Genomic DNA, 16,625 nt, shown 5'->3' with positions numbered 1-16,625 from the left:
CTTTATAAGTTTTTCATGTGTTTTGTTGGTAAAAAGTTTTCATTTTTTTAAGTTACTGCAGCTGCCACATGACAATGAATGAATGGTTTATTTTGGTTACAATATAACAGTACATTAATTTCATTTTGTGCGTTCAAATAAAGAATTATTATACATTCTTACAGTAAACATTTTTTTGGTTTTTTTCCTTCTTTCTTCCTATTCTTCCCTTCCCTTCTCCTTTTCTTTCCTCTCTTCCTTTTCCTTCCCCCTTCCCCTCTCTTTTCCCTTTTTTTCTTTACCTAATTTTCCTTTCTTCCCCTTTCCCTTTCTTTTCCCTTTTCTTCTCTTCCCCTCCTCATCTCACAAAAAGAAAAAAATAATAATTTTACAAGCTATTTTACAACATCCTCTCCTGAACTGAAGTGCATGAAAATAAAGTACTTCAGTAAAGTAAAAGTACCTCAGTTTGTACTTGATTCATGTACTTCCAGTAGTGGGCACATGATGGTTTCCCTCCAAAGCTGAAGGTGGCAGTAATGCACATACACCAGCTGCTGTAAAAACTGCAGTAGAAGAAGAAGCCTGATCATGTCAGAATGGTAACTAACGTCCCGTTTCAAATATTCGGTGTATTTTCAGATAAAAATCACTACTTTAGCGGTTCTAGCTGTTTATTTATCTCATTTTTATTCAAACTTTATCCTCTCGTCGAGGAAAGCGTGAGAAAGCGGCTAGCTAGTGACGCTAAGTGTAGCATCGTTAGCATGTAGCATCGTTAGCATGTAGCTAGCTAACGATAACAAGCCGGTTAATGTTTTCATTTTCTGTCGTTTAGTCTCATAACAGGAGTTAACTTAGTGGTGGAGGGTACATACGGCCAATAAGACACCAGCTCAGGCCGCAGACGTCCTGTCTTCATGTTGGTTAATGTGCAAGAGTTCAAAATCACCTCGAATTAAACCTGGAAGAAACAGAGTATGTGTTTCTCAGTGAGGAAATCAAACCAGCGATGCTTGAACCCTCCTGTTGTCCTCATTCACGGTCACCAAAAAGTATTGTTTTCTTGTCTGAAAAAAAATTCCCCAAATTACTGAAAATTTGCAAAACCTTCAGGAAGAAAATTCCAATAATTCCTTAAAAATTTCCGTTAAAAGTTTTAGTTTTAAAAAAATCCCCCAAATTTGGCAAGGAAATTCTTGTAAATATCTTCAAAAAATGAGTAAAAAGCTTCCAAAAAATCCTAAAAATATCTAAAGCGATTCCATATCTATTAGTAAAACTTCTAATATTTTCTTTAAGAACATTCACAAAAAAATCAACCAAAATTGAGTGAAATTTGCTGGATTTTGGTAGATTTTTTTGTGAATGTTCTTAAGAAATATTTTTAACATTTCTCTTTTTTCCACCAAAAAATGTTCAAAGATATCCTAAAAATGGTGAAAATGTGGACATCAGAAGTTTCACTGTGAAAATATATATTTTTTTCTCCACATTTTCAAACTTTAAAACGGGTCAATTTGACCTGCAGGACAACACGAGGGTTAAAGTTGATATACAAAACCAAGAAATCATTTCAGTGACAGAACTCAAGTATCCTGAGGTAGTATTAGACCCTCAACTTCAATTTAATCTCCATGTATAGAAGATTTCAGAAACAATTTAAAAAAATCTGAATTGCTTTAAGTTAATCAGACATTATATTCCTAACCAGACAGCCCTACTGTATATGAAGCTATGATCTCCTCCCATATATCTACTGTCTGACTGCTGTTTTTATTGGTGTTGTTGGTCCTCTTTGTCTGCTTTTCCTGAAAAACCAACCAGGGACGGGAGTCGAAAGTTAACTTAACGCTTTACACTCTATATCTAATGCATCAGATGTGTTCTATGTTGATTCCATGGTCCCTGATCAAATAAATAAATAAATAAAATAAAATAAAATTACTGAAAGTTTGCAGCATGTTTGACAGCTGTTTGTGTGTGTTTGGTACCAGGGGACCCAGGTGAAAGATGTGATCATTAAACCCGATGCTCCGAGCTCTCTGCTGTTGGATAAACATGGAGATTACATCGCAGCCTACGGCTCCAAGAAGGACGACTATGTGAGGAAAACAGTCTCATGGGTCTTTATTTTCTGCTCTGTCTGCACTAAGTGTATTACAGTGTATATATGTGTGTGTGTGTGTGTGTGTGTGTGTGTATGTATATCTGTACTACTATGTATATAGTATCTGTGTGAGGAATTGGGTCAGTCTCCAACTGAGGGACTTTAGAAGTACATGATATATATAACTAAACATGAATAAAAGTGAGAGTTTTCATGGAAAACAGGAAATTGTCTGGCTGACGGTAGTGTATTTAATTAAATGTTATTATATGAGTTACTGTGTGTGTTACTGTGTGTATTCATCCAGGAGTACACGCTGTCGGAGTACCTGAGGATGAGCGGCATCTACTGGGGGCTGACGGTGATGGACCTGATGAGCCAGCTGCCTCGGATGAACCGACAGGAGATCATAGACTTCATCAAAGCCTGTCAGCATGACTGTGGAGGCATCAGCGCCAGCATTGGACACGACCCCCATCTGCTGTACACCCTCAGCGCTGTCCAGGTGGCTATTATTGTTGTTATTATTATTATTATTATTATTATTATTATTATTATTATTATTAATAATAATAATAATATTATTATTATTATTACTATTAAATCTGCTGTACACCCTCAGCGCTGTCCAGGTGACTATTATTGTTGTTATTATTATTATTATTATTATTATTATTATTATTATTATTATTATTATTATTATTATTACTATTAAATCTGCTGTACACCCGCAGTGCTGTCCAGGTGACTATTATTGTTGTTGTTGTTGTTGTTGTTATTATTATTATTATTATTATTATTATTATTATTATTATTATTATTATTATTATTATTACTATTAAATCTGCTGTACACCCTCAGTGCTGTCCAGGTGACTATTATTGTTGTTGTTGTTGTTGTTGTTGTTATTATTATTATTATTATTATTATTATTATTATTATTATTATTATTATTATTATTATTATTATTACTATTAAATCTGCTGTACACCCGCAGTGCTGTCCAGGTGACTATTATTGTTGTTGTTGTTGTTATTATTATTATTATTATTATTATTATTATTATTATTATTATTATTATTATTATTATTATTATTACTATTAAATCTGCTGTACACCCGCAGTGCTGTCCAGGTGACTATTATTGTTGTTGTTGTTGTTGTTATTATTATTATTATTATTATTATTATTATTATTATTACTATTAAATCTGCTGTACACCCTCAGCGCTGTCCAGGTGACTCTATTATTATTATTATTGTTATTATCATTTTTTTATTATTATTACTATTAAATCTGCTGTACACCCGCAGTGCTGTCCAGGTGACTCTATTATTATTGTTGTTGTTATTATTATTATTATTATTATTATTATTATTATTATTATTATTATAGTGCCCTTCACTCTGGTTTTATCTCACCGTGTTTCACCTCCTCAGATCTTGTGCTTGTACGACAGCGTGGACGCGCTGGATGTGGACAGAGTGGTGGAATATGTCAAAGGGCTGCAGCAGGAGGACGGCTCTTTTGCTGGGGACAAATGGGGTGAGCAAGTTTCTCATCCATGTTATTCCTGAAGCATTTTCTCATTAATTAAAAAATAATGAATGAAAAGCCACCTGAGGATTTCTGTACAGTGGGGAACACAAGCGGAAAAATGCAGTCACACTTCATATTTTCTGTCTTTCAAATATAAACTAAGTCAAGCTGAACTCATTGTGTCTTCTGGAGGTTGGAAGCATCTCACTAAGTTGCTGCTTTATTATTTCAAGGCGTATTTTTCTCATTATTTGTCTGTAAATGTCATTTTAGTGTGAAGTTGTAATGTCTTGGATTCTCATTGTTTTATCAGATTTTATCCATTTATCCGACGGAGTTGTAAGAGTGTTTTCTGGAACAAAACAGTTTAAATGAAAAAATCTGACTTTCATTTAAAATGAAAAGACTTAAATATAAGAGTTGTCATTCATTCATATTCCTGCTTTTGTTAAAATACAGTTTTAGTATAATTGGAGTTGTTTGTCTTTACAGGTGAGATAGACACGCGGTTTTCTTTCTGTGCTGTTGCTACTCTGGCTTTATTGGTAAGTATTTAATATTCTTCAAGTTTCTGTACTGAACCACATAAAACTCAACAAGGAGGTTAAAGTACTGTGTCAAATCATGGAGTAGATCAGTTTAAACTGTTACAGAGAACTCTTCCTTCACCTGTGATTAGTTTGGAAGCATCACATGGTTTTATATCAATAAGAACACAATGCAGACCTGCAGTAAACTACAGTTAATTCATTCAATCAACATATTTCTAAAACAACCTGGACTGTTGTAGAAAACTGCTCTAACTGTAGCTATTATTAGATAGATTTATCTAATAAACTGATAAATGAGAATACAGATAATTCAACACTTTAAATAATTTGTTCTCTCCAGGGTAAGATGGACACGATAAACGTGGACAAAGCCGTGGAGTTCGTCCTGTCTTGTATGAACTTTGATGGAGGTTTTGGCTGCAGACCGGGTTCAGAGTCTCACGCTGGTCAGGTGAGTTTAGACTGAAAAAGACTCAAAGAAAAAACAGATTTCTACTCAATAATGTCAATTATTAAAATATAAAACATATGATGAGTAAAAGTCGTCCTTAAAACTGAATCAGCATGTAGGAAAGAGACCAGTGAGGGAGGCCACCAAGACTCCTATGACTCCTCTGAAGGAGAAAGAGACTAGTGAGGGAGGCCACCAAGACTCCTATGACTCCTCTGAAGGAGAAAGAGACTAGTGAGGGAGGCCACCAAGACTCCTATGACTCCTCTGAAGGAGAAAGAGACTAGTGAGGGAGGCCACCAAGACTCCTATGACTCCTCTGAAGGAGAAAGAGACTAGTGAGGGAGGCCACCAAGACACCTGTGACTCCTCTGGAGGAGAGAGGAATACATGTGCAGTTATGTATTTTAAATCTTGTGTTTTTTATTGTGGTGTTTTTCTGAGGAAATGTGTTTTTACTTTGAGATGAAAGAGTTTTTGTTAAAATTCTTGTCAAAAAAGAGAAATTCAACTGACCTCTGTTTAATCCTGACCAGCAGTAAAGGAGGAAACTTCCATGAATGCTTTTTATTGTTCCTGTCAAGCAGCAGCCTCCTTCAGAAACCCTGAGTGGAGCTGCTGCTCTGCTCCTGGTCTGAATGTTCAGGATGGTTTCACCAGAGAGAATGTTCTGTTGTTCTACCAGATCTACTGCTGCACCGGCTTCCTGTCTCTGACCGGCCAGCTCCACCAGCTGAACGCCGACCTGCTGGGCTGGTGGCTCTGTGAGAGACAGCTGCCGTCTGGAGGCCTCAACGGACGTCCTGAGAAGGTTTGAGGTTCCAGATGTTCAGTCAGACACCCCCATGTCTCTCAGCTGTAAACAGAAGAACAGCTTTCTGTGCTCTGGTGGTTCACATTTCTGCTTTATTGGGAGTTAAAGTTTCATTTACAGTTTAACGATTTGAACCACAGTAGTATAGATTTAACAGTAGATGGAGAATAAAGCTGTTGGTGTCACAGCATTTATCCTCACAAATAGAGGCTTTGAAGTAAACAGAGACTGACAAAGAATAACTGATGATGTATTCAGGAGCTTTCTGTTCTCTGCAGTGTTTATTTATTATCATTGTGCTCCACTCAGCAGAACACAGATTCAGTAAAGGCTCTTTGCTGACAAGCTGAGATGTTCCTGGATGTTTCAGACTTCAGTTAGACGGTTAAAGTTCTGTCAGAATTGTGAACCTTCGGTCTCCTCCAGCTTCCAGATGTTTGCTACTCCTGGTGGGTTTTGGCGTCTCTGAAGATCATCGGTAGGATTCACTGGATCGACAAAGCCAAGCTGAGGATGTTTATTCTGGCCTGTCAGGACGAGGAGACGGGAGGTTTTGCTGATCGACCAGGAGACATGGTGAGGTGTTCTACCCAGATGGGTCAGAAAGCCTCCCTGGTTTTAAATCACACTTTATTTTAATGTCAGTACATGTCATACTTTCTCACAAAGTGCTTCTGATGCTGTACAACAGAAACACCACTTTGTTCTCGTATTGCTCCTTTAACTTTGTCCTTCCGATGCATGAATAATAATAATAGAAAGAAAAACACTCAGAGAGCACAGTACTCCACCAAGGCTGCTCATTCCCCCATATGGCATTGTCAGAAATGCAGCATATTTTTGTAGAAATGCAGCATTTAATTGTTATTATTATTATTATTGATGATCAGAAATCACAGCACCATAGAATGCGTCCATTTAATATAGATGTACCCACAAACAAAATGACCTGAGCACAGGCGTGTGTTATGTATGTGTTACAATAGAGCTCCTTGAGTTTTTTTTGGTTGCAGTAATTGCAAATAATAGTTTATTTTTGTTGACATGTAAAAGTCCAGTCAATGCAGTTTTTATGTTTGGAAATGAGATTATTTTTAAATTTTAAGTAATCTAAGTAGGGATGTCTGATATTGTCTTTTTTTGCAGATAACCGTTATGCTGATATTGTCCAACTTTCAATTTCCAATACCGATATCAACCGATACCGATAGCTGTGGGCTGTTTAATTAATTCTAGGTAGCATCTCATATCTCCTGTGGTGGAATTAACACATCATGCCTCATTTTATTGTGACGCTCCATTGGATGCATTCTCAGATGCAACAAGGCTTTCAGATGGAAACATTGTCTGTGCAAAATAAGAAAACTACCTCAACTGAATTTATGGAATTAAATGCCACATTTATGCCTTTTTTTATTTAATTGTCTCAAACAACAGTTCACACTCTCCCTCCCTCTATGAGTCGGTAATTGCTGGCAAAATCCAGACATTATTTTGATAGGCAAAAAAACCAATGACGATATTGACATTTTTATGCCGATGTTTGGCTGATAATATCGGTGGGCTGATATTATTGGCCCCACATCCCTACATTTCAGCTTATTTTACCTTGATATTTCCACCCCCTCTCTGCAGGTGGATCCCTTCCACACTCTGTTTGGAGTCGCTGGTCTGTCCCTCCTCGGAGATGAACAGATCAAAGCAGTGAATCCAGTTCTGTGTATGCCTGAAGACGTCCTGCAGAGGATCGGCCTGCAGCCAGACCTCCTCAGCTAGCTGCCTGACGCTATCCCACACCCTCACACACACACCGTCACACACACACCGTCACACACCTCCACAACACCACTCCTGTCTGTCAGCCTCTCAACAACAACCACAGCCAGGTGATGGTAGCAGAGAGAGGACCACAGCTGGTTGTAGCTGGAGAGGACCATTCAGATGGAGGATACTCAGTAGAGACCTGGAGGACAGACAGAGAATCTTTAGTTTAAATCCTGCTTCTCATCATCAGGTCACTTTTCCTGTTTGACTGCAGCAGAACGAGGCGTTTAAAGCGTCACTGTACTTTCTGAAGTCTAGAAACCATAAACCAACATTCCTTAACTTTGAGGGAAATCGTGCAACAGCTGAGATGTTTCCTGGTCTCATCAGCTTCCAGCTTCCCAATAGATTTATCAAGCAGTGTAACGAGACGCCTGTTTGGTGCTTTAGGAGGCGTGGCGGTTAAATAATGAAAGCATGGAGTGTAAAACGTGTGGCAGAAATGACCCCGAATGTTTCAATCTGCTCCAGTTACATGAAATGATGTCATTCAACCCTCTGATGTACAACATGGGTCAAAGTGACCCAAATCCAACAGAAACTGGGTTCTCCTGACCCACACATCAAAGGGTTAACATCCACAGCTCAGCATCAGGCTGTCTCAATAATAATCTGCTGATCAAATGACAGATCTGACCTTGAAAAGTAGAAGCTTTATTCAGTCAGATGAGTTCACTGAGGGAGACTGAAGGTAAAAGTCAGATTTACAGTTTTATTTATTTTATTACATTCTGACCGCGGTTCAGTTTAAAGGCTCCACATCTCTGTTTCCTCATCGGTCTGCTGTTTCATATTAAACTAACTTCTGTTTCTGAGGAGTGTGAAGGGCAGCAGGGTAACCACTGACCCGGTGGACAGAACACCAACAGCTTTAGTCTCTGCATTAGAATTATTCCTGGCAGGCTTTAGAGGAAATGTTCTGTATGTGAGGAGGTCTTCAGCACATTTCAACTCTATCTGCTGCTCTTCTCTTTATTTAAATCCATGTTCCTCACTGCAGCTGCTGTTGATCTGCCTCCACACCGTGAAACACACAGGAAACGTTTCCAGGTTCAGATTCCGCGGAAAATAGGGAAACATTTCCAGGTTCAGGTTCCGCGGAACATCGGGAATGTTTTCGGATTCAGATTGTGTGGAACGGCTTCTAGGAAACTCATGTTGTCTGTCTGGGTGAAGTTTTATCTGTTAATGAGGTGTTCAGTGTCCACATTGTTACAGAAAGTAAATAAATCACATTTTAATGCATTAATCTTCAGGTTTCTGTGATCTTTAGGTCGCTGTTTGAAAGAAGCTGAAGAGGAGGAGAGACGTCGGAGAGACATAAAGGAGGCAGAGATTTATTCAGAGCAGCAGCTGAAACATAACGGTAGAAATGTGCAGCATCACTGATCCACTGAGACGTTTATCTGTTTTATCAGGAGGATAAATACTGATAGTTCAGGTTAATATTATATCTGTGAATGAGTTTCAGCTATAAATAATAATGACTCCTCTTCAGAGAGTCTTATGGTGAATAAAAACACTTGCATGGTGAATTGAGGCCAGAAGCGATGATAATGAAGTCCAGTCTGATGTTTTGTAATTGTCTAATCTGTGATCTGGTTCAGATATCAGACAGGAAAAATAAGTTTCTCCCTAATAATGCTCTTTATCGCTGAATCCTGGTTTAGTAAATGGAGTTTCAGACAGAAATGTACCAGTAAAGTCTCTTTCATGTCAAAGTGAAACAGATTTCTACTAAATAAAGTCATTTCCTGTGCAGATGGATCTCAGTCAGCCAGTTTTAACCCGTAGTTTTTGCTCTTGTGGTCATGGTTTTACATCTGTTTCTCTTATTAAGCATTAATTTGTGGTCATTTTGCATCTATTGGTGGTAATTTTAGAGATATTTATGGTTATTGGCATCTGTTTGTGTGTCATTTTGTGGCTATTTTCATTTTTCCTGTCATGTATCCGTTTCTGATTATTTTAAGGCTTTTTGTGGTCGTCTTGCATCCATTTATGATTATTAAACCTCAGTTTGTGGTCATTTGACGTATATTGATAGTCATTTTGCCACTGCTTGTGGTTATTTTGCATTTGTTTGATGTCTTTGAGTTTATTTGTAGTCATTTTGTGTTTTTGCTCGTGTGGTACAAATAATTGCTTCTGTTTGTGGTTATTTGTGTTTGTTTTGCCTCTGCTTTTGATAGTTGTGCATGTGTTTATGGTTATTTGAGGTCATTTTGCCTTGGTTTGTGGTTCATTTCCATCTGTTTCTGATCGTTTGCATCTTTTTGTGTTATTTGATCATTTTCCCCTGGTTGATTTTCATTCCATTGTTGTTGTTCTGCATCACTTTGTGACTGTTTTGTGTCTTTATGTTCTTGTTTTGTCTGCATTTGTTTTTTGCATCACTTTGTCTCTATCCCCTGAATTATTCTTTTCAATAAGTCGTCTCCTGACCTCCTGGGGTAGTTACTGATTCTGTGCTGACTGAAGCTTCCAGATCCAGGCATCTTCATGCTGCAGTTTTTATGTGTTTTAATTAACTGTCATTACTTAGAAATCTATTTTCACTTTGACATGAAAGACCGGTCTAATTCCTGGACTTTAACGGGAATCACCGTTGAGCTGCTTTTAGCAGAAATATAAGGAAAAGTTGACGTTTCAGTCGGACATTTCTGAGTGAAATGATTCAAACCACTGAACTGGTAAATATATTTAAGGTACATAATAATAGTAGTAGTTCACAAGTCTGATGATTTAAGATGAGACTCGACCACAAGACTCCAGACCAGAGAGTGAAGGAGATCATGTAGAACATCTGGAGACACATCTGGCAGGTTTCTAAAGACAGTAACACCAGAGAGGGAGAGGTTTACTGTTAAAGGACAGGACAGAGATGGAGGGGAGGGGAGAGAGCCTTATTACTGCCTACAAAATCATTTTACAATCATCTAAGTTCACAGAATTTATGTTTGGAGTTTGATTTAATTCGGTTTAAGAAGCGTTTCCTCAATGTTTCTCAGGTTGAAGCAGCAGAGGTTGATAGTTTGAGAACAAAGCATCAGATTTACAAGATTTTCATCTATTTTTTTTAGGCAAAAACTCAAATATGTAAAGTAAGAAGCTCCTAAAGCAGCCAGAAAAATCAGAAAATGCATTATTTTTGTCTGAATTCTAGTGAAGTAGAAGCATAAATGTGTATTTATGAACAGAACTTCAACCCTTTCGACTGCTGGGATTTAGAGGAAAAGTGAAATATAATAAACTGTTAAACTGGTAAATGTCTGGTTAGTACAGAGCCAAAGAAGTGTTTTTATTATTTTATTTTATTAAAAATTAGTTTAGAACCAAAATCCAGTGAAATTCGCAGGATTATGGTTGATTTTTTTTGTGAATGTTCTTAAACATTTTTAACATGTCTTTTTTCCACCAAAAAGTGTTCAAAAATTTCCCAAAAATGTTGAAAATGTGGACATCAGAAGTTTCACTGTGAAAATAAAATTTTTTCTCTCCACATTTTCAAACTTTAAAACGGGTCAATTTTGACCCGCAGGACGACACGAGGGTTAAAATAATAACTAAAAATGATCCATAAAGCGTTGTTAAACATTTATTCTTGTAATTACAGCTTCTAACTCCTTTTATTTCCTTCTTTTCTCCTTTAACACCTAATATCTAAATTACTCTGCATATAATAGACACAGCTTTATATTTATCTACTCACCAGAATTTCTACTTTTATAGATCCTAAATGATTTTTTCTAAAACTAGATCAGTCTGTGTGTTGCTTTGCCACTAGGTGGCAGCGTCAGCATTCCACATCATGAACCAAACATCTGATAAAATCCAAACTATGAACTGAATGTGATATTTTCTCACCAAACATCCAGTAAAACACTGATTGTAAGCGATTACAAACAGATGAGTATCTCCCATGTGGAGCTGATGGAGGTAATAAAATCTGTTCAGCTGCTCCAGCCTCCTTTTATTAACTCACCTGTTGGTCCAGTCCAGCACCTGGCAGGTTCTGGCTTCACTAGAGAGATGTTCACGTTCAGTCCTGAGGTTAGAACTGAGGCCTTAAAGGAAAAACCTGAATGAAAAGTAGACTGGTTCTGATCCTGGTTCTGATTCTGGTTTTGATCCTGGTTCTGGTCCTGGTTCTGGTTTTGATCCTGGTTCTGGTCCTGGTTCTGGTCTTTCCCCTGGTGTGGCGAGAAATAAAGGACTATCTTATGATGCTACCAGGCCGACTCCTTGCATCCTCCTAACCCTGGTTCTAGTTCTGGTCCTGGTTCTGGTTCTGATTCTGGTTTTTATCCTGATTCTGGCCCTGGTCCTGGTTCTGGTCTTTTTCCTGGTGTGGGGAGAAATAAAGGACTATCTTATGATGCTACAAGGCCGGCTCCCTGCATCCTCCTGGTTCTGGTACCAGGGGGTCCAGTCAGACTGCCTCTGCTCTGCTGCATGTATTTTTCATTCTCCGTGTTCTCAGAGAAACCCTCTGAGTGTTTATTTATGTTCATTCAGAGTCTGCTGGTCGTTAGATTCTCCAAACCCCAGCGGCTCTCATTAGTGGGGAAGGAAGACATGGAGACAGAAGGAAGGATGACAGAAGGAAGGAAGACATGAAGACGGAAGGACGACAGAAGGAAGGACGACATGAAGACGGAAGGACGACATGAAGACAGAAGGAAGACATGAAGACAGAAGGAAGGAAGACATGAAGACGGAAGACATGAAGACAGAAGGAAGACATGAAGACAGAAGGAAGGAAGACATGAAGGAAGGAAGACATGAAGACGGAAGGAAGGAAGACATGAAGACGGAAGGAAGACATGAAGACAGAAGGAAGACATGAAGACAAGGAAGGAAGACATGAAGGAAGGAAGACATGAAGACAGAAGGAAGACATGAAGACGGAAGGAAGACATGAAGACGGAAGGAAGGAAGACATGAAGACGGAAGGAAGGAAGACATGAAGACGGAAGGAAGGAAGACATGAAGACGGAAGGAAGGAAGACATGAAGACAGAAGGAAGGACGACAGAAGGAAGGACGACATGGAGACGGAAGGACGACGGAAGGAAGACATGAAGACATAAGGAAGGAAGGAAGACATGAAGACGGAAGGAAGAAATGAAGACGGAAGGAAGGAAGGAAGACGGAAGGAAGGAAGAAATGAAGACGGAAGGAAGGAAAGAAGACAGAAGGAAGGAAGACATGAAGGAAGGAAGACATGAAGACGGAAGGAAGGAAGACATGAAGACGGAAGGAAGGAAGACATGAAGACAGAAGGAAGGAAGACATGAAGACAGAAGGAAGGAAGACATGAAGACAGAAGGAAGGAAGACGGAAGGAAGGAAGACAAACGTGTGAATGGACGACAGAGGAGACGGACGGATCAGGGCTTCCACCTCTCTGTCTGGTTTGTTTGTCCTCCATCCTGTCTTCCTCTTCTGATCTGTCCTCACAGAACACAGGATTCGTCCAAACGCTGGCGAACTTAATGAAAGTTTAATTAAAGCACAGCAGCAGCGTTAAATGCAGAGAAAACATGAAGAAAGGTTGGACTGGGTTTGTGGTTCTGGTGCAGAGAAGGTCAGGTCACTTTGTTTCTGTTGAATTCTTCATTCGCATCATGTCAGCTGAGTCTGTTGTGGTTTAGGTTTTGTCATTTTAGTTTGTTTTATACTGATTTTTTGTCATTTTCTACAGGTTCTTGTGTCATTTTTTCCACATTTTAAGTTGTTCTGGATGATTTTTAGTCATTTTGGACAGGTTTTGTCATTTCAGCCACATTTTAGGTTGTTTTCTACACATTTTGTATTATTTCTGCCTCAATATATTTTGTTTTCGGTGGATTTGAAGTCATTTTGGTCAAATTTGGAGTCATTTTAAGACATTTTGACAAACTTGAAGTCATTATGAAAAGGCTTCAAGCTGTTTTAGACACATTTGAAATCATTCTTGGAAATATTCTAAGTAATTTTGTACGTTTAGTCATTTTGGCCACATTTTTGCTTCTTTTATACGGAGTTTTAATCATTTTGGACAGGTTTTTGTGTGATTTTGGCCACATTTTAAGTTGCTTAGAATGATTTTTCGTAATTATGGACAGGTTTTGTCATTTCAGCCACGTTTTAGGTTGTTTTCTACACATTTTGTGATTTTTTTGCTGCAATTTATTTTGTTTTTGGTGTATTTAAAGTAATTTTGGTCAGGTTTTCAGTGATTGTGATAAACTAAGTCATTTTGAAAAGGGTTTAAGCTCTGAAATCATTTTTGAAATGGTGGTGCCACGGTGTGTTCCAACACTACTTTGTGCAGACAGAATCAACACAAAAACACACACAAAAAGACTCAAAATCATGACAAAGAAATGCAAAATCTTCACAAAAATTCTGCCAAATCTGACCAAAGTTCCTCCCAAACCTCCTCAGAATCATTTTTTTTTATCTACAGTAGCTTCAGTTAATAATTAAAGTTCCACATTCATACTATGAATATTTTCCACAAACAGAAGCAAAATTGCCAGAATAGTTGCAAAATCGGACTCCAAATCTGCACTAAAACACACAAACATGCATGAAAAGACACAAAATCATGACAAAAAGAAGCAAAAGCACCACAAAAACATGCAAAATTGCTGCAAAAAGACTAAATATCATCACAGAAATGAGGATAAACCACCACAGAGTCCATTTTTAAAGGTACCTCTGGAGGGTCTGGTTCCACTGTGTGTTCCAGCACTACCTTATGCAGACAGAGGAGGTTGGAAGTGATCTAGAAAAGTTAGGACTCCTGTAGGATTTGGTAGCACCAACTTCAATGCTTGATCAACCTCCACTGCAGCAGAACAGCTTTAAGTTGTTAACCCATTTCTGTTCCCTGAAAAAGGCCTTTTAGTAGAATTCTGAAATGTTCTTTATTGTTCACTTTTGGGTAACCTTACCTTTTAACCTCTGACAGTTCACCACTTCCCTTTGGACCATTTCAACATATTCATTGGACTTGAATTACTTGAATTTCAAAGTAAAGGGCCAACAAGTGCTCAGCATGTCTGGGAACTCCTTCAAGACTGTTGGAGAACCATTTCAGGTTCTACCTCATGAAGCCCATCCAGAGAATGTTGAGAGTGTCCAAAGCAGGAATCAAAGCAAAGAATCTCAAATATCAAGCATGTTTAGGCTTATTTCACACTTTTTTAAAATTTCCTACATAATTCCATATGTGTTTATTCATAGTTTGATGCCTTCAGTGAGAAGTTCCAATGGAAATAGTCATGAAAATAAAGGAGAACCATTAAATCAGAAGGTGAGACTGCTAGTATAGATGTAAAATTATTATGTCTGAATTTATTAAATTTATCTTAAATGTTCTCTTTGACAGATCCTGACCTCAGCTCGTCTCCACATCTGCTTCTGTGATGCAGATGTTCACATTTCTGTAATATTTCCTTCCATGACTTTTAGAGGAGATCCTATCAGGGCTCTGTTTCCATGATCAATGTGAACACGTGGAATGATTGAAGCTCCCTGACAGCTGCTAAATGGACCTGAGGCGCCTCGTCTGTCCTCAGTGTGTTTAAAAGCACCTCGGATGTCGTATTTATCGCGCTGCAGTGTTTCCTGATTATCTGACACTTCTTCTGTCTGTCGCTAACGTTCAGTTCTGCTTTAATTATTCAGTAGGAAGCAGTGAAGCGCCATGATGTGGATCAGAGGTTCTACACATATAGATATTTTACTGCACATGTAGATATTTTACTGAACATGTAGATATTTTACTGCACATATAGATATTTTACTGCACATGTAGATATTTTACTGCACATGTAGATATTTTACTGCAGATATAGATATTTTACTGCACATGTAGATATTTTACTACATATGTAAATATTTTACTACATATGTAGATATTTTACTGCATATATAGATATTTTACTACATATATAGATATTTTACTGCATATATAGATATTTTACTACATATGTAGATATTTTACTGCACATGTAGATATTTTACTGCACATGTAGATATTTTACTGAACATGTAGATATTTTACTGCACATATAGATATTTTACTGCACATGTAGATATTTTACTGCACATGTAGATATTTTACTGCAGATATAGATATTTTACTGCACATGTAGATATTTTACTACATATGTAAATATTTTACTACATATGTAGATATTTTACTGCATATATAGATATTTTACTACATATATAGATATTTTACTGCATATATAGATATTTTACTACATATGTAGATATTTTACTGCACATGTAGATATTTTACTGCACATGTAGATATTTTACTGAACATGTAGATATTTTACTGCACATATAGATATTTTACTGCACATGTAGATATTTTACTGCACATGTAGATATTTTACTGCAGATATAGATATTTTACTGCACATATAGATATTTTACTGCACATGTAGATATTTTACTGCACATGTAGATATTTTACTGCAGATATAGATATTTTACTGCACATATAGATATTTTACTGCACATGTAGATATTTTACTGCACATGTAGATATTTTACTGCAGATATAGATATTTTACTGCACATGTAGATATTTTACTGCACATGTAGATATTTTACTGCACATGTAGATATTTTACTGCACATGTAGATATTTTACTGCACATGTAGATATTTTACTGCACATATAGATATTTTACTACACATGTAGATATTTTACTGCATATGTAGATATTTTACTACATATGTAGATATTTTACTGCATATATAGATATTTTACTACATATGTAGATATTTTACTGCATATGTAGATATTTTACTACATATGTAGATATTTTACTACATATATAGATATTTTACTGCATATGTAGATATTTTACTACATATGTAGATATTTTACTGCATATATAGATATTTTACTACATATGTAGATATTTTACTGCATATGTAGATATTTTACTACATATGTAGATATTTTACTACATATGTAGAGATTTTACTGCATATGTAGATATTTTACTACATATGTAGATATTTTACTACATATATAGATATTTTACTACATGTGTAGATATTTTACTGCATGTGTAGATATTTTACTGCATATATAGATATTTTACTACATATGTAGATATTTTACTACATATGTAGATATTTTACTGCATGTGTAGATATTTTACTGCATATATAGATATTTTACTACATATGTAGATATTTTACTGCATGTGTAGATATTTTACTGCATATATAGATATTTTACTACATATGTAGATATTTTACTACATATGTAGATATTTTACTGCATGTGTAGATATTTTACTGCATATATAGATATTTTACTACATATGTAGATATTTTAC

The 16,625-nt window shown here is 36.9% G+C and overlaps 2 protein-coding genes across 2 annotated transcripts in view; both read left to right on the top strand.

Annotated features, from left to right (window-relative positions):
* Positions 1–532: 532 nt before the first annotated feature.
* Positions 533–8,517, top strand: rabggtb (Rab geranylgeranyltransferase subunit beta). The gene is made up of 9 exons (XM_055014065.1): positions 533–581; positions 1,977–2,084; positions 2,397–2,594; positions 3,529–3,634; positions 4,121–4,173; positions 4,520–4,630; positions 5,316–5,441; positions 5,871–6,020; positions 7,080–8,517. The coding sequence occupies exons 1-9, from the start codon at positions 579–581 to the stop codon at positions 7,218–7,220; spliced, it is 996 nt and encodes a 331-aa protein (XP_054870040.1). The 5' UTR covers positions 533–578; the 3' UTR covers positions 7,221–8,517.
* Positions 8,518–8,564: 47 nt separating this feature from the next.
* Positions 8,565–16,625, top strand: part of st6galnac3 (ST6 (alpha-N-acetyl-neuraminyl-2,3-beta-galactosyl-1,3)-N-acetylgalactosaminide alpha-2,6-sialyltransferase 3) — a 126,033-nt gene continuing 117,972 nt past the window's right edge. The window contains exons 1-2 of the mRNA XM_055014066.1: positions 8,565–8,634; positions 14,503–14,572. The gene's annotated coding sequence lies outside the window, so the exon portion shown is untranslated. The remainder of the gene's footprint in view (positions 8,635–14,502; positions 14,573–16,625) is intronic.

Source organism: Amphiprion ocellaris, chromosome 10, assembly GCF_022539595.1.
Source record: "Amphiprion ocellaris isolate individual 3 ecotype Okinawa chromosome 10, ASM2253959v1, whole genome shotgun sequence".
Classification (NCBI taxonomy): Eukaryota; Metazoa; Chordata; class Actinopteri; family Pomacentridae; genus Amphiprion; species Amphiprion ocellaris.
This window is presented reverse-complemented; position numbering and strand designations above follow the sequence as displayed.

Excerpts from the sequence above, each read along its gene's own strand:
- rabggtb (XM_055014065.1), top strand. Across the intron at positions 2,595-3,528 it reads ACACCCTCAGCGCTGTCCAG|ATCTTGTGCTTGTACGACAG; the intron begins GTGGCTATTATT and ends TCACCTCCTCAG. Across the intron at positions 5,442-5,870 it reads TCAACGGACGTCCTGAGAAG|CTTCCAGATGTTTGCTACTC; the intron begins GTTTGAGGTTCC and ends GGTCTCCTCCAG.